We start from the raw sequence: 23,698 nt of genomic DNA on the forward strand, positions 1-23,698 counted from the left end.
GTCATATTAAATAAAACTAAATTTTATTATGTAATAGGAACTATCAAGAACAATTAAAAACAACTGAAGGAGGTTCCAAAATTAGTTGGTACAAATACCATGCACACACCACAGAGGCAACGTGAAACAAGAGTATACGTCTTAAGAATCAGGTTTTGACCTCCAGGGTTATAGGAACAGCAAAACTATTTGGCAAATATTTTAGGGCAAGTTTTAGATCTAAAGTATAGCCTGGGAAAAGGATGGCCAATCAAAATGGTAAAGCTGAGATGACTGACATCCCACACTAGTTAACTTACAAAAACACAGAAAACCACCCCCACGTTGGTATAGTGAGTCAAAACAAACTGCTGACAAATCCTTACAGCTATGTGAGGGGGCGCAACAATAATACACAGTGAGAACACACAGGCCTCTGTTTTCCTTTAAAGTCTGTTTCTAAGTCTGCATGGTTGATACAAGAGAACAGCAATTCCTTTCTTTAAAAGCCCTGTCTACATATTCTGAATGTCTGATGTCCCTTAGAGCTGGTATGCGCTTGCCAAAATACATGCATGCATACATACATACATACATACATACATACATACAGCAGCATATATGGCAAGAATACCAGGTCCAATGGTCCAACTTTCTTTTAAGAAAAAGAGATGGCAGTTGAGTAAATACATAAATACGAAAACATCTTCTTCGCTAAAATCTGGAAACTAATTTGCAAATTTGAAAATCCTCATCTGTATCAGGGAACCCCCATCAGTAAGAACACAAGAGGATAGCAATAAGCCATTTTTTATTTGTGCCCACGTATTTATGCACTCCCTGAAGAGTTGCAAATGATGTAACGACCATCTGCTGCACAGCAAGCTATAAAAAGGATGAAGCACTTCTGTCAATAATATATGCCAAATGAAACTGCACTATTCATGTCGAAAGCATACAGTTTTGGAGGATTCCCCAGTTGCTGAAAAGTCCTGTGTATTCAGAGTCATCAATACAACATAGCACAGAAACAAAAACAGTCTTTGAAGAAATGTTAAAATAAGAATAAGAGGAAGTGAGAACACTGGTGGAGAGCTCAGAAGGAGAACTAAGTCAGTAGGAAAGCCGTGCAACATGCTCATGGCCACGTGTAGTTTGTGAGAGCAGGCAGAATGGCGAAGCTCTAAGTTATTCAGGGGTTATTTTACAGATGCTGAGGGTAACTACAAGGACGTTCCATTAAAGAGGTGCTTCCACACCGTAGTAACCTCACCAGCTTTATCCAAACGTGTCACTCCGGTAAGGACATTTTGTATACACGCAGATTTAAGAACTACTTTAAAGTATAATTACTCTATAATAAATAATGGTATTACTACGCTTATGGGTATTTTTTCCTCCTAAACTCAATGGCACTCATTGCCAAATCTGAAGAAGATGATATTCAGAATTTATCCACAAATTCTTAAAAGGTAGTCTCTTTGGACACTTCACCAGACACTTCACCAGACACTTTCCTGTCTCCTGTTTCCAGGCCCCAGAATAACATAATCCATGCATAAATCAGGATTTTGGAATAATCCTACAGTAACTCTAGAGAAATAATCATGCATTTTATGAATGTTTGCCAACTATGGAGCACTGATCTATGGGAGTTAGTTGCAAAGGAGAAAAAGTAATTTTTGCCTTTAAAGAATTTATGATGAGACAGACATTTAAGATGACCTATCTCTCCACCATTTTAAAAAGAGAGCAACAGTTGACAGTATATAGTTAAGTGCCACATGAAAGGCCTTGATAAATGCTATGCTCAGAGGAAAAACAGCCGTTTTGGAAAGAGTGATCAGAAAATGCTGAAAAAAGATGGGGTGGGGGCAGAGTAGGATCTTTAGCTCAGTAAGGATCTACATAAACAGAAGGGTCATAGGAAGAGAAAGGGAAAATGGCAGCACAAAAGGCTAGCGTGCAAAATTAAAGTCTAAGGTAGTGATTAGGCCAATCTGAAAATAATATAAAAAGGATTTCAATCCTTCTTGTGCCAACAACATTCCTCCAACGGCCTTACAGAAATTTATCTTTATGGGGATCCTTTAACTTACAACTGGAAATGGATCCCCACAATGATGATAAAGGAAGCTTAGTAAAGTGAAAAGAGTTCTGAACAGATCCAGGATTCTAATCCCATCTGTCCATCTCAATAATCTCTGGTAAACGTATATATAAAAGAAGATCTGACTTGGGGATTCTAAGAGCAGGCAGGTCATCAGAAATACCTGGAGCACTTTTAACAAATGTGGATACTCAGAGCCCAACTGGTCAAGACAGAGGTATTACAGGAAGTCAGGGATCTGGACTCAATCATTCCAGAGGATTAGAACACATCATCTGTGCATGGACTGTGCAGGGAAGCCATTAGACTACACGACTGCCAAGGACGCTAGTGACCTATCTTGTGTTAAAACAACAACAAAAAACACACACCAAAAAAACCTACAAAAAAGTTTAAATGTATTGCATTTTAAAATTATCATATACATAAGAAGACTGACATAAAATAGGAAATGGGGGTCTAATAAGGCTTTGGTTCTCAATCACTGACTACCTGCCATTAACATTTTATTGCCCTTAGAATATCACAATGGTCAGTCACTCATAAAACAGTAGTGGTAGAAATAGGGGAGAAAAGAAAATCAAGACAAAGAAAATGTTGAAAGTTTGTAAATGCCAAGTTTCCAAGTCTGCTGTAGAAGAGTATGTCAATAGTGCAGTGGTCAGTAAGACTTTTCAATAAAGGCCCAGAGAGTAAATATTTTCAGTTTTGTGACCATACAGTCTCATGGCAACAGCTCACTTCTGTCACTGTAGTTAGAATGTACATGTGCCACTGACATTTTATTTACAGAAAGAAGCGCAGGCTGGGTCTGGCCCACAGGCTGTAGTTTACCAAATATTAATAAAGTGGGCAAAAAGTATTGTGATAAACTAGCAACTTCAAGACTTTGGTTGCTTTACAAAAACATAATTTTTACATATCCAACTGTGGGGAGAACAAAACTAAAATCATAATTATGCAGTGAAAAACATTCACACAAAAATTGGTAAGGAGAATTTGCTGTTTCTTAAGACCTGAATCTATGCAAACTTATTTGAATCAGACAAAAGAGATCTGGCTGACCAAAATGGAGATCTTTGGTCAAATTAGTTTTCTGAAATTTCTGGAAAAAAATAAACTTGACAGTTCCCCACATGTTGTTACAATCATAGAAAATTCAATATGTTCCATAAAAAAAACTTTTAGAACAAAAACTCAATGTTTGTAGCATATGCAAAATAAGCTAACATTTTATTTTTGTTAATATATTTCAGAAAAAAATACTTATGTAATCTTTCCTATATCCTCAAAGAAAGAAAACGACAATGTTCATCTAAAGAAATTAAAAGCTTAAAAAAATCACAGGCAACATTTCCCACACACACATACACAGAGACACAAACACATACAAAGGCATGCTTCAGAAATGAAGCTTTAAATAAACAGTGTTGAATTTAACGAATATAAGCTATCTTGTTTAAAAAAAAGTTGCACTTACTGACCATTTGACACACAATATTAACACTGGTTTAATAAAGATGAGACAACACCTCATTTTCACAAGTATAAAACATACTAATTGTTCAAATGTGAAACAAAACTGAAAAAAGGTTTACAATACTGATATCCTTCAGATGCCAACAGCTGCAGCTCCCACATGCCAACTGGTAATGAGACCTCATTTAGAAATACCCCACGCATATATACAATTCCTGTCAAGTCATGTAAGCTCCACTCAATTTAGCTTCTCTAGATAGAAAACGGAGTTGGAATATTTATCTCGCATCTGAGATATAGACATTGATAACAAAGATAATGATATAATTCTTATAAAACATACCGTGTTTCCCCAAAAATAAGACCTAGTCGGACAATCAGCTCTAATGCGTCTTTTTGGAGCAAAAATTAATATAAGACCCGGTCTTATTTTACTGTAAGTAAAATTATATTATGTAATATCCGGTCTTATATTGATGTTTGCACTTCTAAGACGCATTAAAGGTGATGTCCGGTTAGGTCTTATTTTGGGGGAAACAAGGTAATTTCAATCTTCCTCACGAACTCATTATTTGCTTTCAATTATTTGGTTCTAAACAGAAGTTAACAGTACTCAAATGTTTTAAAGAGAATAAGGCAATACTCAAGAAAAAAGAAAACAATTGTTTTCTTTTAAAAGATAATGAGTTTGAGATGAAACTGTCCTAGTATATTTGTTCCTTCTTTTATATTTATTTATTTTTTCCTCAAAAGGCATCAAGAACAGAAAAAAATGATGTACACGAAAAAGTTTTCACTATTGTTCTAGATGTCACATTTTTTTTCAGGCCTAAGAAGACCTAAGAGAAATGTGCTGGAGAGAGCAAATCAAGTGGAAAGGTTCCAGAACATTCTTTTGATCAATGATAGAAAGAGGACAGCCATAGGTGGTGCTGCCCTTTTTTCCTCAAGTCTTGTAGCCTTAAAAACTATGGAGCTCCAGCAGGAATTCTACAACCACAAGGTGACTAGAATAAAGGCAAACCCTAATACTAAGCAAGATTCCAAAGCCAGGAAAAACGTAAGTGTCTTGACAGCGTGTTGAGAGATATAAGTAAACTACTGTGGGTCGGGTATTGTTACTTTTAGCCAAACACATTCCTAATTGATGCAACTTATTTACTCAGTCTATGTGGATAAAACACTTTTAAAATTTTACCATCCAAATTTTGTATTAATACTTTAAGCCAAGAGTTGGCAAACTACGGCCCAGATGCCAAATTTAGTCTACCATGTTTTTGTAAATAAAGTTTTATTAAAACACAGCCATTCCAATTCATTTACATATTGTCTATGCCTGCTTTCCTACTATAAAAGCAAAGTTGAGTAGTTGCCAGAGACCATCTGACAGAGTCTAAAATATTTACTATCTAGTTCTGTACAGTTTGCTGACCCCTGGAACGTTTAACCCAATTAACATTCCATTTTGAGAAACATTTACTTTTGTTTAAGCTAAAATCCTTGAATTGATTCACTGAGATCTTAATTTAAAATCATACTTATAATACTTTGCATCTTAGTATTAGAGACTCAAAGAGAATGTGAAATGTACCCTTCTCCATGCCACCAACACAGAAAGCACCTCCCACCTCCTTTTTTTATTTGAAACACATAAAATTTTGTAAACAGATTTAATAATGTAAGTCATAATTTACTATTTTAAACTTCCAGAGTTTATCACAAAATAAAATAATAAAACAGGAATTTTTAATCAAGGATAATCAGGGCTATTAATATAACTTTCAATTAAATATACATAGTTATAGTATTAATAATTTCTAAAGAGAGGTGGCATTTTATACATTAAAATCAGTTAAGAATGTTACATTATAACAAAGTAATTATAAATTCTCTTATGTCATGTATATGAAAGTTTTTTATTGATGAAAGTTAAATTCACCAAGCTTTTCAATATATGCTTAAAAATTAATCAATAAACTAATTCACCATGCTTTTTATTATAAACCTGAAAACAAAACTACAAACATATTGAGCTACAGGTCATTCAAAAAAATAATTTTAAGCAATTTTGTTTGGCATTATCTAACAAAGTTTTCACACTTTCATAAACATACTCCAGTGAGTTTCAATTTTCTTCTCCTTAGTTTAAATTTTACACTGCCTTATTTTCACTGTTAGAGGTTGAATTGTGTCCCCTAAAAAGATATATTGAAATTCTAATCTCAACCCTACCTGTGAATATGAACTTATTTAGAAATAGTGTCTCAGTAGATACAAGAAAGTTAAGACAGGGTCATTAGCCCAGGCCCTGCTCCAATATGGCTGCTCTTCTTGTAAGAAGGGAGAAATTTTGACTCACCCACATAGAGAACACCAGAGGAAGACAGAGACTGAAGTTATGCTGCCACAAGCCAAGGAATGCCTGGGGCTACCAGAAGCTAAAAAAGTCTTGGAAACATCCTGCCCCAAAGGGTTTGGAGGAAGCAGAGCCATGCGGACACCTTAATTTCAGACCTCTAGAATCCAGAACTGTGAGAGAATCAACTTATTGTTATTTAAGCCATTCAGTTTGTGGTATGTACTGTGTTACAATAGACCTAGGAAACTAATGCAGCCACAATTCTGTGAGTACAATATTCACATGATCAGATATTCAAAGTAACACAGTTCAATAATAAATCTAAATTATCTTTGTTTAACCTGTGCCTTAATGGTTCAACCAAACAAGACAGGCAACCTCAATCTCTTTTTATTATTTGAATCCATAAGTGTGAACCTTTTGTAATGACCTCCTACATGTATACTGCAAGCTATATGTGTATAAATGCAAACTCAAACAAGAACGCATGCTCTAGCAATGAGTTGAAAGAGACCAAAGATTAACATTAAAAATGGGCTTAGAGGTGGGGTAGCCAGATGGCTCAGCTGGTTAGAGTACGAGCTCTGGACAATGGGGTTGCCGGTTCAATACCCGCATGCAAATGGTGGGCTGCGCCCCCTGCAACTAAAGATTGAAAACGGTGACTGCTCTTTGAGCTGAGCTGCACCCTCCACAACTAGATTGAAGGACAACGACTTGGAGCTGATGGGCCCTGGAGAAACATACTGTTCCCCAATAAAAATTAAAAATAAAATAAAAATAAATTAAAAAAAATAAAATCTTAAAATAAAAATGGGCTTAGAAAACAGTATTTCTGAAGCCATTATTTCAAAACAGATGCGAATACACTTTTATGACCTACCCAATTCCTGCAGGATGCTAATCTGTTTGGATTCCTAGAAACTCCACTTCTTTGGTAAATGGCTAAAAAGAAAAAGATGCTTCTAGGGCTAGATTTCCGAGCATTCCTCAGGCTATAGGATTATCACTGCAGCCTGTCTGTTTTATAAACAGACTTTAATTTGGTTTTGTAAAAAACTGCCAAAGGAGCTTTCTTTAACTAAATAACAAATCTGCCACTTGAAAGACATCATTCATCAACCTTCTTTGTGGGAGTATTGTTATTATGAAACTAAAAACAGGCATTCTTTCTTAAGTGCTTCTGGATTTTAATTATCAAATTTGAATGTCATCAGATATTTACTGAAAGGAAAACATCAATTTTAATAAGCTGCCTTAAGACTGAAAACATAAAAGGTATTCAACCATAACGCCAAGTTCACTTGAGTCGTGTGAGTTGGCTTATTGTCTTATAATACAGTGGTGATCACTCTCAGGAATTTATAAACATTTGATAAACTAAACTGCAAGAAAAATATTCTCTAATTTTAAAATAAAATCCAATATCATGTGTTCATATTATTTGACTTGGAAGGAAATTAAATAAATTGCAATAAAACTTTTAACAACTAATAAAGAGTTTGGGGCTGAATGGTATCAAGACAGGGCTGAAAGAAAAGTAAGTGAAATAAATAACAAATAGGTTAAATGTGAACATTTTATTTAAAAACAGTGGCTTTAGTTTTAAGTTATATCTGAATAATTTGTACTCTTTTGTATTTTGATACTATGCCCCAAAAGGAAACTGCTGGGGAAAACCCCATTCACTTTTCACTTGCATGAAAATCAACAAGAAAATCATTCTGTATCTGGTTAGCAAGGCAGCATGGACGTAGTTAGCCATAAAGTCCTTAACAGTCAAAGATTCTGCAAGTTCTCACCTGCCCACTCTAACAGACTCTCTTTGTTTAACTTGAAAACATTTGTCTAAATAACTTTCTTGTGGACTCTATTTGATAGTGTTAAAGAACTAAGCCCCTTCATTTCCAAACTTTAAAAAAGTACTTTCACATCTCCCAGATGCTTGAAATATGAATGAAAGCATTCTTATCAAGACTTAAAAAACTTTTTATTCATTTATAGTTAGTCAATTTCAGGAAGATGTTCAAGTGTTCTAAAGAAAATTCCATCTCGTACATGGCTGACATACTTCTTTCTACTTTAAAAGGATTGACTACTATTTATCCTCTGAACTCAAGTTATACATTATTATTTTAAAATATCAAAAATTAATCTTTTAATTCCTTTAGACTACCACTGAAAAGGAAAATATACACCTAGAATACACACAAATATAGAAAAACAGCAACTGTACATGTTTAGATTAAAATACTTAGATTCAAAAAAAGATCAGTAACCTATTTTCATTTATTTAGAAATCATATTTTTATACTTGTAACTTGTCTCTTGTCCTCATGAAATGCAAAAGAACTGCAATTTTCACCATTTGTAAATAAAAAAAGAGAAATAGACTGGGTAAATTTTTTAAATGTACATTATTCTTAAAATGAATATAAAGCATTTCCTCTCATGCATCATTAAATAATAGATATTTCATAGAATAAATGGAATTCATTCAATAGTGCACCAATTATTTATAAAAGACATAACCCTAAGATTAATTCTCCTGTAAATGATTACCGTAATAACAAAAACAAAATTTCTACTATAAACTACTACTGAATTTGAAAAATTAATAAACTAATGTATTAACAGCAAACTACATCTTCTATAATGTTGAAATATCTCAGCCAAAAAATATTGTGACTATCCAGAAAATAATTTAAAGGCTGAAAAAACATAGATCGGAGTCAGGAAATCAACCAAGCTTACAAAAAACACTTGGAGCAGAAATGGGATCAGACCCTGAGATTCCTGCCTTCAGTTCAACAGCACTCTTTCCTCATTTCCTTCTCACAGTGCACAGAACTGCCTATGAGAAAATGTGGAATTAAGTGACATTATAAACAAGGCCATTAACCTGTGGGGTCCAGTAACAATTAAAACCATTACATAAAGCCCAAATTGTGCAAACAGGGGAACCTCTTTATGTGGCTAAACTGAAAACCCATGAGGAATTTCAAAACTACTTCAATGACCGTGTAATCAACACTTTGTTTTTATACAAATTTAAACATTTACATTAATGCAACATTATTCTTTGGCCAAAGTGATGTTGTCATAAAGCGGTAAAAAGAAAGAAAGGGGGTTTGTCTGCAAATTTGTGTTTTGTTGTTGCTTTTATTGTTATTGTTGTAGCTAATGTCTTCGATTCACTTTTTAACTTAACCATGTATCTTTAATGTATCAGTTCCAAAATGTTCTTGATACACTATCTCATGAATTACAGCAGGTATAAACAGCAAGCACAGTGATTTGTAGTTCTTTAGGGGGAGAGGCACTTCATTAATGTTAACAGGTTATATACATTTTTCTTTTTTCAGCCAAATGGTCAACAGAGAAAAAAAGATGTTTTTTTCCTGAAAGATTTTAAATAAAGGCTAGCATCTCCTAGAACTAATTTGATGCTAAAATACCTTTTTCCGAAAAAAAAAAATCTTAATTGGAATGAATATTATTATACAAGCTATGCAAACTATGATTTGTTTCTACAACACACGTGCCTAAGAAATGGTCCAGGTCTTTGAAATGACATTAATAATAACAACATTTATGTATTACTCTCTGGCACAAATATTTTAAAAGCCTTTATTTTCTTCACAGTAGGTTATCAAATGCAGAACTATTTTCCACCTCAGTTGACTTTTGGTTTTGTTTCAGTGGTTGTAAACCAGAGTGTGGGAGGGGGAAAAAATGGGTTGTAGCACTCTGGTTCACTGAAGCAGTTCTAAAATACGGAAAATCCGAATATCATTAGGCCATCTCCTCAGTGTGTTCCTAAAATCACTGTCCAACAGCAGGATTTGCAGAGCCGGTGATTAATACATAACATGTTATAAGAAAGAGTAAATGTTACTATTAAAATGGTTAACGGATGAAACTGCCAGCAAACCACTGAAGAAAGGCACCTCCTTCAGTGTTAACATTTGTCAGCTATAACTGCCCTCACACCCACTTTGTTTTTACCACTAAAACTTTAAGCAATATGATATAAAGTTTCTCCTCTTTGTGCCTGAAACTACTATAAATTCTACCTTTTCTACAACATTCCCAACCCCCACGCCACACATACGCACAAAAACCATGTGTGTGCCAAAATAAATTATTGAATTGCTCTTCCCAGAAATACCACCACAGAACGGTTTGGACACTCAGCTGGAGAAGCACCAACTCAGTGTGAGGTTCAATTGTTTGTAAGAGGAAAAAAAAAGAAAAAAATAAATAAAAACCAACTTGGGAAAAGTGATACTATAGAAGGAAGAGGTTTACTGTAAAAGTCAAGAAGGCATGCAGCCTGCCTCTACCAGCAATCATTCCACCCATTCTTAAAGCAAGAGGCTAGCATCATGTGCCCTCATTATCTATTTCAATAGTAAATAAATTCATCTATAATTTTTACCTGTCGCCTTCTACACAAGAAATACATTGCGTGCCACTTGTTATATTTATATTTCTATGTTTTTATAGTTATCACTATGTGAAACTGCTTTAAAAACTCAAGCTACTTCTATGTTAGCAATTAAAACATAGCTAGTTCAAAACGGACACCTGAATTTTTCCCATTTGCCCTCACATGTAAAGCAAATACACAAAAAAGTTTATTTTTGAATACCAAGAGCACTAAAATAAACATTTTGATTCAAGTACTCCTACAGCACAATGTTCTTCAATAAAGCACCAACTCACTAGTCATTACTGACTGGTTTAGTCAATTAACTCCAAATTACTATTTTTACTATGACTGCCCTTCATTTTTAGCTGAATACCAATGTCCTTAGTGACATTACTTGCAGAATAAAAAAAGATTGTTCAGAGAATTTATAATATTCCCAATAATTAGTTTGTCTTTCATGTTAGATAAGTCACTCTACTAAATAGAATACTCTGATGCCTAAGAACCCTGAGAACATTCTAAATTTCTTTTCTATTTTACAGAACAAAATGCCCAAGAGCTCCACGTACAATAGCACTCTTTAGCCTCAGTTTGCATTTGGAATCTTAAGGGAAGCTGGAAGTGAATGTGTAAAAATCCATTACTACCAAAAGAAACATAAACCAAAAATCGATGTCCTTGTTACAGTGTACCAATAATGGTACATTATGAATTATGATTAGATATTTATCAAATGTCAGTTTTGCATAAACACAGCTGGCCACAGAACAGTATCAGAAAATGGGACACAGATGACAGTAAAATCCAATTAGGAATATGCTACACCAGCATAGAAACTAATAAACTTTGTCTTATGGTTGAATTTAGGAGAGTGACAAAATTTTCTTGGACAACTTAAAACACAGAATTTAGAATTGCCTAAATGTGATCATGATCATCTATCATCATCTATGGAAATCTACACACAACCAAAATTTACAGAGATTCCCCCATGATATGCTCCCACAGAAAAGCCCAAAATATCAAAATTTACAAATGAAATGGTTGTTATAAGACATCTAATGAATTAGAAAATGTTTGAAGTTACCAATGATGTAAAAGTGGGATACAAGTTTACCACATCATATATTACTACATCCAATTAAAACGTTGTACCAACTCCAATTCCTAGACCTAGAAGTTACACACCTTCTCATTGCCCTGATACCCTAAAATGTAAAGTATAGTGGATTACTTTGCTGGATCAGGAAGAATTTCAGGGCTACTAAACCTAAATAAGAATTGTAAAGGTATTTCTAAAACAACTTAGTTTTATTAGATCGATGGAAGAACTACAAAGTGAAAATATGGTTTTAAACATAAACATCTGACTTCCCATACCCCGTTTCCCTGAAAATGAGACCTAGCCGGACAATCAGCTCAAGTGCATCTTTTGGAGAAAAAAATTAATACAAAACCCGGTCTCATAAAAGACCGGGTCTTATATTATATTAGACTTATATAAGACTATTATATTATATTAAATTATATTATATTATACTATATTATATTATACCAGGTCTTATATTATTTTTTGCTCCAAAAGACGCATTAGAGCTCATTGTCCAGCTAGGTCTTATTTTCGGAGAAACAACAGTAACACTGGCTATTCCTGAAAGGTCTATAAAAAGAAACAATCACTCTATGTTTCTACCTTACTTCTAGCTCTTTGTGGCAATCCCGCCTTAGTAGTCCTGGAGAGTCTTAGAGCTTTACAGCTAAAAGGCAACTGGAAGATTCACCACCTACAAGATGTATAAACTGGGGTCCAAGAATATTAAGTGATGAGCCCACAGTTACATAAGTAGTTAGACTCCTATGATTATGTTTGGGTTCATCATTAATTTAGAGCAAATTATAAATAAGTAAATATTTATGCCATTTTACATTTGGCAGAGGGTTTTTCTATGTTTGAATCTGATGGTTTTACTTACTCTGAGTTATCTGGCTGGTATTTACAACTTCATAATCTACACACCTAGATAACTGAATTTTGTCTTATATAATCCAATATTTCATTAGGCTAGTATTTCCCAATCTGAAAAAAAATATTAGAGGTTTCATAGAGGTTCTCCTATATGTAAGGAAACTAAAATCCACACAGGTTCAGTGACTTAAACTGAAAGTCAATTTAACTATGTTAAGATATATATTTAAATTAATACTGTATTTGTTTTTCAGTTTGGAAATCTAAATAGGTTATCACTGTCAGTGAATATTCTAGGTATATTTAAAACATCTCAGAAATGACAAACACTATTATTTTCTTTATTGGGTTTAAGATAGATCACAAAAATTAACATTGGAATAGCCAAACAACAAACTTTAATGAGAAGATTCTAAGAATTCTGGCTATAAAATAAGGAGTCAGTCAGTTGAGGTCACTTCAGTCTTTGCCACCCAGTCTAGTATGGGAATCGAAGCTAGATCTCCCACCCACATCTATCATATCCACACATTCAATTAAGACTGTGTGTTAAAGACACTGTCCCCAATATCAAATGCTCATGGATACGGAGTAACAGGAACTTTCATTCATTGTCGGTGGGAATGTAAAACAGTACAGCCACTTTGGAAGACAGTTCGGTGGTTTCTTACAAAGCTAAACATAGGTTCACCAAAAGATCAAGCAATCATGCTCCCAAGTATTTACTCCAACAAGCTACTAAAAGCTTATGCCCACACAAAAACTTGCATGTGAATATTTATAGCAGCTTTATCAATAATTGCCCAAAACTGGAAGCAACCAAGATGTCCGTCAATAGGTGAATGGCTGAACAAACTGTGGCACACCAATGTAATTCAGTATTATTCAGTGATAAAAATAAATGTGCCATCAAACTATGAAAAGACATGGGAGAACCTTAAATGCATATTGTTAAGTGAGGGAAGTCAGTCGGAAAATGTTACATACGGTATGATTTCAACTACGACTTTCTGAAGAAGGCAAAACCATAGAGAGGAGCACACGGCATTTTTGAGCAATGAAACTATTCTGTATTTCTATATGATACTGTAATAGTAGATACATGACATTATACAATGTCAAAGCCTGTGGAACTGGGCAACACAGACTGAACCCTAATATAAACTATGAACTTCAGTTAATAATTCTGTATCAATATTGGTTCATCAGTTGTAACAAGTACACCACACTATACAAGATATTAATAACCGAAATAACTGCATATGGGAACTCTGTGCTTCCTGAGTTATTTTTTTGTAAATCCAAAACTGCTCTAAAACATAATGTCTATTAAAAAACTAGGAACACTATCTCATGAACTAGGTATTACCATAAATTTATGTAAAACTGTAAGGGTTAAATAATGTGAAAAGTGAATACACATATGAAATGACATTTCCCCGCAAACACATGGTGACATTTATGCTGCCCATGAAGCAAAAAGCAAAAGAAAAATAAAGTCTGCAATATTCTTACCTGTCCTGTGACTGCTCTTCATACATCCTCTCCTTGCCTTCTTTAAAGAGTCTTATTGCCCGTTTTGACTTTTTCATTAGACTGTCAATGTAGATTTTAAAATATTCATTCTCACTGAGTTGGGCAAGTTTCTGGTTGTCATCATATTTACTCAATATAAGTCTCAAATGCTGATATGTATCAGGTAAAATATCAAGTATATATGGTGGGCTATTTTTCAACTGAAGTTTGGGATTTTGGCACAGTCTGACCTAAAAACAAAGACAAAAATAAGACATTTAATATGAATGACAATACTTTCATAGAAAAACAGAGAAACAGTACTATTTCTTCACTTTGCCTTATATAAATTTGGATCTTAAAATTACTAATGTTAACACAGAATTGACAAATATTTGCATCTATCTTAATACAATTAGAAGCCTATTTTCACAATTAGAATGCTATTTTCTTCTCCAATTCAGTTTTGTTTTTGTTTTCTTTTTTCTTTGTCATACCTTTACGTCAACCCTTGAGGTTTTCATTCTCTCTTCTACAATGTCCCACCGTTCATGAGTTAAGAAAATTTCAGGGTGCCAACTATTATATACCACCAAGTTTCTTTTTTAAATAAAAAATGAGGAAATGAGCCTCTTCTGCTAGTAACCCAATGTCTCATATGTATGAATTATTTTATTACATTGAACTTCCAGATAAAATGCTTTCATAGATTTTAGTTAATGTTTGGGTACATTGTTCTTAACCCCAAGAAGAAAAAACAAAGGGTACAATTTTAATAACTGAATTATTAAGTAATAAAAGGGTGTTCGGTCAGAATGAGTCTTTTCCACTCCACTGTTATCTCCCAGGCCTATGAACATGTGGTACATAACAGTTCTGTCATTCCATCAGGTGCCACTCAACCACTGGGGCATTTATGGCTGCCTGCAGACCTGAAAAGACCTTCTGCTTACAAGACAAGGTAGTAACTCAACTCGTATATTCACTTCCACACGTTCATGTGACTTAGTCCTTCTAACCCTTCAAACCAGGACATAAGGAACCAACCAATTAATTTTTTTTAATGAAATCATAGGGAATTGCACAAAACCATACGAGTACATAGCGTGAAGGTGCACAATCTTACCAAAGGCAAAATGTACTCATGCAGGCATATTTAGTGAGAAGTTAGTGATGTATAAATGTGAGGGTCCCAGAGATCTTACTCTCTTCTAAGGCCTTCATCTTTTTTTTTTTTTCAAATTTTCTAGAGCAATCTATTTTAAACACAACTGGTAAAGATTTCTGTCTTTTTCCAGTCTGACTCTCCTTCCATCACACTGAACCTCCTGTTGACTGGCACTGGACTAGCCATGGGCATTTTTGGAATCTGGCTAACCGGAATTTGAGTTGGAAACACATTTAGTTTTGCTTTAGTGGAAAGTATGTGTGAAGTACGCAGTCACTTCTGGAACTAGTTAAATTGTTGTCAGCTATTGTGATGAAAGAATGGCTTCAGGAACAGTTCAAGTGCCCATGGTGCTGGCTAGCCCAGACAGCAGGAAGGTCCAGGTCAAATCTGGTAATTTGCATGTGTCCAGTGGTACCCAGAATGGGAGGTATATGTATACAATGGAAGAGAATCAAAGTATAAAATGTACAGAGTCAAGATTCTCTGATGTTTATAAATTTATCAATTTTTTAAAAAATTACTTGTTGTGACTTTATTGTTCTAAAACATTTAACTTTCATACCCAATTTTGTATGTGTACTTTTATATGTGTATTCTTTGTTATTAAAAGGACCCTTCCATTTTTCAGGTTCCACAAAACATGGCTACACTGCTGAGTACTCATAAAAGTGCCTGGGCCAAATAGAAAGCAGTTGAACAATAATAATTCAAGAAGCACAAACAAAAAATCAACAAATGAAAAATACTCTTAAACTTGCTAGCTCACTTGCTTTCTTTAAGAAATAGCCATATCATGGTTTTATGGGGAGAAAAGTCTTGCTAGCGACCATTTCTCATACTAGCTGATGACAATTTTATATCTTCCTCCTCTTTGTATACAGTGCCTAAAACAGAATTGTGTAGCATATAGTATAGAACTAACAAATGGATGTACAGAAGGCTTGGTTGACTGGTTCCGGAATATTTCATATATCTATTATACATAAATAGTATGATTATATTACTTTCGCATTTTCATGATGGAACTATACTATTATTCAAGTCAATAACCCGAAAGTATAGGCATAGTTTAAACATAAAAACATGGTTTTGATCTCCTAAAGAAACAGAAAGGTTCAGACAGCAAACAACTTATTTTTACAAAAGTATAGTTAAAAGGGCTGAGGAAGCTTTGTTTACACTATTTTTGTGACACTCTGATATAGTTAGCAAAGCTCATTCTCCCCTAAAGACAGATGAAGTCACAAAGACGTCAATGATTTAACACGTCCTGGTTAATATACAATTTAGTTTTTCAATTTCTTAAAACTAAAAAATAGCATCACAAGTATGCACAAATTTCAAAAATATCACTACCAACATCCTACAGCAGGCACAGTGTAATTCAGCAACATAAAACGTGGTACAACACGTCACAGACTGAGAAGTTATTAACTTGTAGTAGGGGACTAAGCAGTTTCAAATTCATTTCTTCCACTGGTAAATATTTTAACTGATAAAAAATTCCTCCCAGGTACTTTCTTCAGACATTCCAAATCACTGTTCTTTAATATGTTCACACATTTTTAATTTTCTATTCTCTACTTGATCTTTTTCTCATTTGCTTTGTTTAAGTCGTAATTCTATCTGGGAATGTATTGCTTTATTCAGTAACATTGTTTGAATAACTACTATATACCAGGTACTGAGCTTTGTGCCAGGAAATTATAGATGACTAGAACATACTTCCTTCCTCAAGGAGTCTGGCAGAAGAGACCAAGCTCTCTATAATTAACTTAGGAGCAATGTAATTCTTGCTCTAAGGGATCTTAGTAAAGATCCTGTCCAATCCATTCATTTTCAGATTAAAAAAAAAAACAACTAAGAACTACAAAGATTAAGGAACTATTAAAAAGTCATAAATCCAACACAAGAGCCTGCATCTTCTGAATCTTAGGCTGATCTTTCTAACTATATCACAATTTAATTAGAATCAAGCATGTAATTAATGATCCCTGGCTAAACTCATTTACATTTTTATTTTATTTCATTTACAAATTTACATGAACTTTAGGACCCATTTTTTAATTCTACAACGTTTGTGTCAGGCATTGTTTCAGGCCCTAAGGAATACAGGAAGAAATAAATCACAAACATGTCCTCCCGAAGTTTTCTGGTGAAAAACACCAGTGGCTTAGAAAAGTATTACAGGAGAATGTGAGTACTATAAAGGAGAGTATGAAGGGATAGAGGAGAGACGATGCCGTTCACTCATGTCTACATGTGAGGGTCAACAAAGGCACACCTAAATTTGTAAAAGGAATATTCCAGGCAAACGGGTGTACAAAGGCTTGAGAGGAACCAGAAAGTAGGGTGTGGAAAGAGAGCAGGCAATGCAGTCATTCAAAGAGGTGTGTGTGGAAGGTCGGGGGACGGGGACAAAAAACCCATGGGTGAGTGGTACAAGTAGATCTAAAACAGGCTAGAGTCAGTTCATCAAGGCACTTAGAGGTCACAGTTTTCTAAATTTGCACTTGAGAATCGAGTGGTACAAAAAAGGATTGGTTCATTAGCAATGTTGCTTTTGAACTAAAAGGCACAACAGTTAGTATTGGAATTAGGCTACAAATGCCGTTATAGTCATTGACTCAAAAGGAATTTTAGAGCTAGCTAAAGAAGACCTTGGACATCACCAAGACCAATTCCTTCCTTCTAACATGACAACACTACAACACAGAAATGGAACCTACCTGAGTTTACTGCTCAGAACCATGATTCTGGACTTAAGAGTCAGATACTCTCTCCATAACAGTATACAACTGCCTGTTGTATTTGTTTAAACGTATTTAAAGATTTTTAAGCAGATCTTTCTGTATATGTCTTCATTGTTTGACATACATAAAAATATGCCTAATCTATACATACTCTATATGTATTTCGATAAATACATGAATATGCATTCACCATAAATATATATTCAATCAAAGCAAAGGCACATATATAAACAGGATTTACTAGTGCTACAAGAATTTTCAAAGCCATTAATTATTCTTGGAACACTCTTGAATCTTAAAGAGTTTCCTGACTGTGCCCTAATTAAAATTTCCAGCCAAAAGGTAACAGAGGTATTAGGTCACCTAACATATTTCTTGCAAACAAAGTTCAAATCAGCCCCTAAAACGTAGGAAGAAATTCTACTGAAGCAAATGCAATCTTCAACAGTAAGGAACTGTGCCTATATAATAGCCGACTTGCATTTTGAAACACACCTCACTTCATGGAGCATTCAGTTATATTAAACCAAGCAAAATACCGGGAAAGTGAAATATCCTATTTTTTTAAAGACGGTACAGAAAACCTGAAAGAATCCCGTGTCTATGTTCCTCCTGTAAATGTTGTAAAAGATTCCTTATTGCAGTTACATAATAGTACATCACCATGATAAAAAGAATCTATGAGTTCTTTAGGTTCTTTCCACTTTGATTCAGCAAATCATCACTAGTATACAAAAGTACAAACATATATGCAGCATGAAATGTAAAAAGTATAAAATCAATACAAAAGTTTCTACAAAACAAGGTTAGCATATAAAATTGGTTATGAGAATAGTGTATCAATTAAAGTACGATTTGGAGGGAACTAACAATTCCTTTGTGGTTTTCAATGAAAGTTTCTTTAGAAGACTGATATAAGAAGCACCATTAAATAATTGACTATCTGTAATTAAAATGGCAATTGTGTATTCGTTTGTTCAGGATCTCTCTTCCAAATGAGAATGAAACTTCCTTAAGGGTGGAGAACCTATCTAATCTCACTGGTCTACCTCCACACTTAATGTAGAATCTTGCATATAGATGCGCAATGTATATTTAATGAAGGGAAGGAGGAACAAGAGGAACGGAACAAAAGAAGAACCTCTCAGAAGAAGTAAGATAATGTTACAAACAGGAAATCTATAATACATTGAAGAAACCTGCCTAAAAAAATGAGTACAAAGTTTGGGGAAGAATTTGATCCTATCAAATATAGGAGGTAAAGATCCTTTTGATTTACTTCTCAAGGAAAGAGATAGAATCCTTTTACTCCATTGGAGAAGTGTGCTTGAATCTTCCCACTATGAACAGACATTAGAATCGATCAAACCTACGATGAGGCCATTTACTAGCTTTAAAACTATGCACCAGTTTCTTCTTCTGGAAACCCCTTAGAATGTTCTAATTCTTAGAAGAGAAAATGTAAAGTGCTCTGCACAGGACCTGACACATAGTTAGCACTCACGACTCTATCCTATTTCTTTTCCTTCCACATTTTATATTTTACCACAACATGGCAAAATCATAAGAATCAGAACTAAGGGTACTGACCATTTTGTTTTTAGCTCCTAAAGTTCTTCATACTGCCCTAAACCTTTAAAAAAAAGTCTGTAATGTTTTGTGCAGGAAACCAGCAAATAAGGCTGAGAAGCCCAGGGCCGTCTTCCTGATGTGGAATATAGTCCATCCATACTCACCGATGTGATTTTTTTAACAGGCAGAACATTTTACAATTATTTTTGGTATGGCTATTGGAAGATAATATGAGTGTAACAATTATTGAAATATCAATATGTTAAAGAGCTAAAAGCTTAGTCAGATATTTTCGAAACGCTTCTTTCATTACTAGGAATAACATCAGCCATTACAAATACATTAAAAAAAACTTAAAACCCTTAAAAAAATGAAAAACTCTTAAATATATGCCCAAGAGAGTAGATACAAAGAGCACTGTTGCACCATTTAAGTCACAGCGTAGTTCCTAAAATGACCTTGATGTACAGGATGAGAATGGAACAATGTTTTATTTATTTACCCACTTTAATTGGTAGAAGACCAGTTAAAATATATATTGTTCATTCTATAACATACAATTTTAAAACATGGGTTAAGCATTACAAATGTCATACCTTATATCACTTCCTGACAACCCAACGTAAAATTTACAAATTCCCTCAAAATAACTGTGTATTTCCTTCTTTCCCTTTTGTCTAAGAGGAAGTTATGTATCTACCAAGGATTTACTCTTTACTTGTTCTTAGCCTTTTTCCCTCCCACCCTTGGATGCCACTTTATCAACTATTTCTACTTCCCGAACACCTTAAATCATTTCCTACCAATATCCCTTCCCCTCAATCTACGAACCTCTCCTATAGCACCCACCACAAAGTTACGCTCTGCTCAAACTCTCAAGCTATCTATCGTAACTTTCTTCCTTCACTACTTGCCACAGTTTTAGAACAATCTTTAGATAGTCCACACACTCTTCAATCTCGACCCATCATGTAAGTGAAATTACTCTGAAAGATCAACAGTGGTCTCTACTCATGAAATTCAATGACTTCTTAAATTGTCATCCTACTGTGTTTTCTGTACTTGAATTCAATTTTCTCAGAATTTGAAACTATCTCCTTATTGAAGTTGTCTCTACCAAAAAAAATCAAAATGCTCCAATTCTTTTCCTACCTCTCTTATCACTCCTCTTTGGGATTCCTTATCACTCCTCTTTGGGATTCCTTTTCCTTCACTGCCATCGAACTGCAGATACAACATGACACACAACCAAACTTTCAATCACTATGACTTTTTTTCTGACTTTCACCTTCTACTCTGCCTTGCAAATCTCTAGCTGTTCCATAGCTTGAAATGCTACCTCTATGGGCATATCTACCAAACATATGTCTCTAGTTAACAACTTTTCTCTTGAACTGTACATTCAATTTTCTGACTTCAAAATGGATTTCTGTCTGGCATGTCGAACCCAGCATGGCCAAAAATAAACTTATCATGCACCAACTCCCAAGCTTCCTCTTTTTCTTCCTGTGTTCCTTATATCATTAAGGGCATCACTGCCTTCAGAGTTAACTAGGCTGAAAACCTCAAGAGTCACTTTCACTTCACTTTCTCTTTCATCCTTTGTCTCTGAAGGGTCACCAAAGACCTGTAGATTTTACCTTCCAAATGCCTCCCACATTTGAACCAACACTTGCCTACCTACTCTCACTTCTCTAGCTTAGCCTTTCATTTCTTGCCTAGTCTACTTTAATTCCTCTTGATCATTATTCCCACTTTTAAGTTTCTTTTCTCTTAACCCGCTTTTGTAGAGTCAATAGAATAATCTATCACACCATAGCCTTGACTTTTTGTAACTCTGCTCAAAGATTTCAATGGGTCTAGGTCTACAAAATAAATAAAGCCCGCATTGCTTAACCCAGTGGTCAAAGCCTCTTCATCTTTCTTAACTTTATCTTCTTTCACTCCTCAATCTCCCTTTACCCCGTCATTCCTTCAGCCTGATATGTCCTCCATCTCACTGGAACCGAAAACATTCAAGTTAATAGCTGGATAGTACCTCCCTCCTGTTGCACTCTACACCCACTTTTCACCCTCAGCAAGATTCACCTCCACCTCACACCATGTCACAGCCCTTACACCATATCACACCACTTACTACATTCTACAAGATGGTATGGTTATTTATAAATCTCTCTCTATAGTTGGAAAATGATAAGTGAATGATGAACTCAATAGACAGCATATAAAGCAACTCTGAAAGAAAGTAAGACGTTGATTCAAAATCTGAATGGTTAAAATTTTACACGAGTTACAAGATTACTAACTGATTACTTCTGCTAAATGTATGCCCTATATCATAAGGATAAACCAAAGTAACCCTTGGGAGGATTCCTTTAAGGATAAACCAAGGTAACTCTTGGGAGGATTCCTTTAAATCTTTTATCAAAAGCTTTTCCTAGAAGTGATAAGTACTAGCGAACTGTGGGATCACTTCATTTAGTTAAGCGCAAATTCAGAACCTAACTCCTTACTAAACAAAATTGCCCAGACACTTAATGTGTTACCATCTATCTATCCAAGTCTACCAGGAACCATGATTCTGCTAACACATAACAACTTCACTGAGGAAAAGGAACTACGGGAAGAATAATTCAAATAAATAATATTTCCTGTTCCAAGGGCCCAAGGAAGATGATATTCTCAAACCCAACAAATACAAACAATAGATATCCAAAACCTAAATTTTATTCCACATGCAATGTTCTTCCCAAAAGTATGAGGAATTCAACTTAGAAAAGAACACTTACTCTTTATTTCTTTTAAATAGTTGCATATAATCCAAGCAACTTTGATTGACAAACTTTAAAATATATTATGGTCACAGTAAAATTATAAAGATAAAGAATGAATTATATTCCAAGCCTGACAAATGTACTAAATGTACTGAGGGGAAAAGGCAGCAAAAGGCTGTTTGTCATCACTTTTTAAAGGCTTTTAAAACTCTTTCAGTAATGCGATTTCAAATAAATGACAAGGACAGCAAGACAAAAATGTAGACAGGTACTCGACTTGCTTTGCTCTTTGGTATCAATTAATTATTTTTTAATTTCCTGAACAGCCACATATGCTCAGTACATTTGGTATCTATTAGATAGAAAATTGTTTCATCCACTTTCCATCACCTGGCTAAGACGTTTGTGAAAACCATGCTCAGGAACCTCACATGAATAAATCATCATTCCTACCATACTGATTAGCAATCATTTCCTTACCCTCCTCACTTCAGCATTTCCAACAAGAGTACAACAGTGCTGTTCTGAAGGCAGTGGCCAGCAGAATCCAGACAGACAAGTGTCTGAACAGTGGCCAAAAAAACAAGGCAGTTGTTCTCTACTTTGCCCCCACTGCCCTTTGTATATAGTCTGGATTACAGCCCTTTCCGTGCTACATGGCAATCGTCCATTTATATGCCTGGCTCCGTGCTGGTGTCTGAATTCCTCAACAGGTCAACTGCACAGCTCTATCTTATCTATAACAGCTTTGAATCCCCAGGAACAAGTACTTAGTAGGAACATAGTAGGTCCTCAATAAATGTTTATTATGTGTTTCAGAAACCCCATCTCTGCAATAGCTTTCGAACAGACTCCACATTTCAGGCGTATTTGAACCTAGATGTGTATTCATGAGTAGTAGTTCTGTCACCGTATCAAACAGACATCCACTGACTTGAAGGGTCTTGGGTCAGCTACTGCCTTACACTGACACATGCAGCTAAGGCCAGAAAATATGTCTACAGGGGAGGCTTTGGAACATTCTTTTTCTACTATTCTTTTTCTCAGTGAATGTACTATGCTAACCCTCTGCAACTAAAGTTTTGTTGCACAACACTTCACATCTGGTAAGGAACACAACTGAGCAATTTCTCCTTCCTACTCTCAGCGACCTTGTATGGAAAGCCTGTTCTCTGAAAACATAACAATTAGATGGAACTGAAATCTCAGTTGACTGTTTTAAATTCTAGAGGCCCGGGAATGGTGAAACTACCCACTAGATTGTCCCCTACAATCTAAGACTGCTTCATATCCCCTGTAAAATAAGTTATTTTACTTTATATGTAGTTGAGACAGAAAGAACTTAAAGCTTGTTTTCTTATTTATACTTCTACGACCGGAGAGGCTGCACAAAAAAGGAAAAAAAAAAGCTAACTAAACACTTAACCCTGCTTTTTACATAACTTCCGGTTAGACTTAAAAGTTATGATTTTTCTGTTATTCACAAGCTAAACTCATACTATTGCAGTTATTTTACAAAACAGTTAGGTAATGTGTCAAGGGATTAACTTTTGGACTAATAATAAAGTTCCTGATGTAATCGCTA

The 23,698-nt window shown here is 34.8% G+C and overlaps 1 protein-coding gene across 5 annotated transcripts in view; it reads right to left on the minus strand.

Moving 5' to 3' along the window:
• The window catches only part of CBLB (Cbl proto-oncogene B), a 212,243-nt gene that overhangs the window by 184,687 nt on the left and 3,858 nt on the right, over nt 1-23,698 (minus strand). For all 5 annotated transcript variants that reach the window (XM_081064589.1, XM_081064590.1, XM_081064593.1 and 2 more), the window contains exon 3: nt 13,844-14,094. In XM_081064589.1, coding sequence (XP_080920715.1) covers nt 13,844-14,094 — 251 coding nt within the window. The remainder of the gene's footprint in view (nt 1-13,843; nt 14,095-23,698) is intronic.

The sequence above is a fragment of the Rhinolophus hipposideros genome (assembly GCF_964194185.1).
Source record: "Rhinolophus hipposideros genome assembly, chromosome: 2".
NCBI lineage: Eukaryota > Metazoa > Chordata > Mammalia > Chiroptera > Rhinolophidae > Rhinolophus > Rhinolophus hipposideros.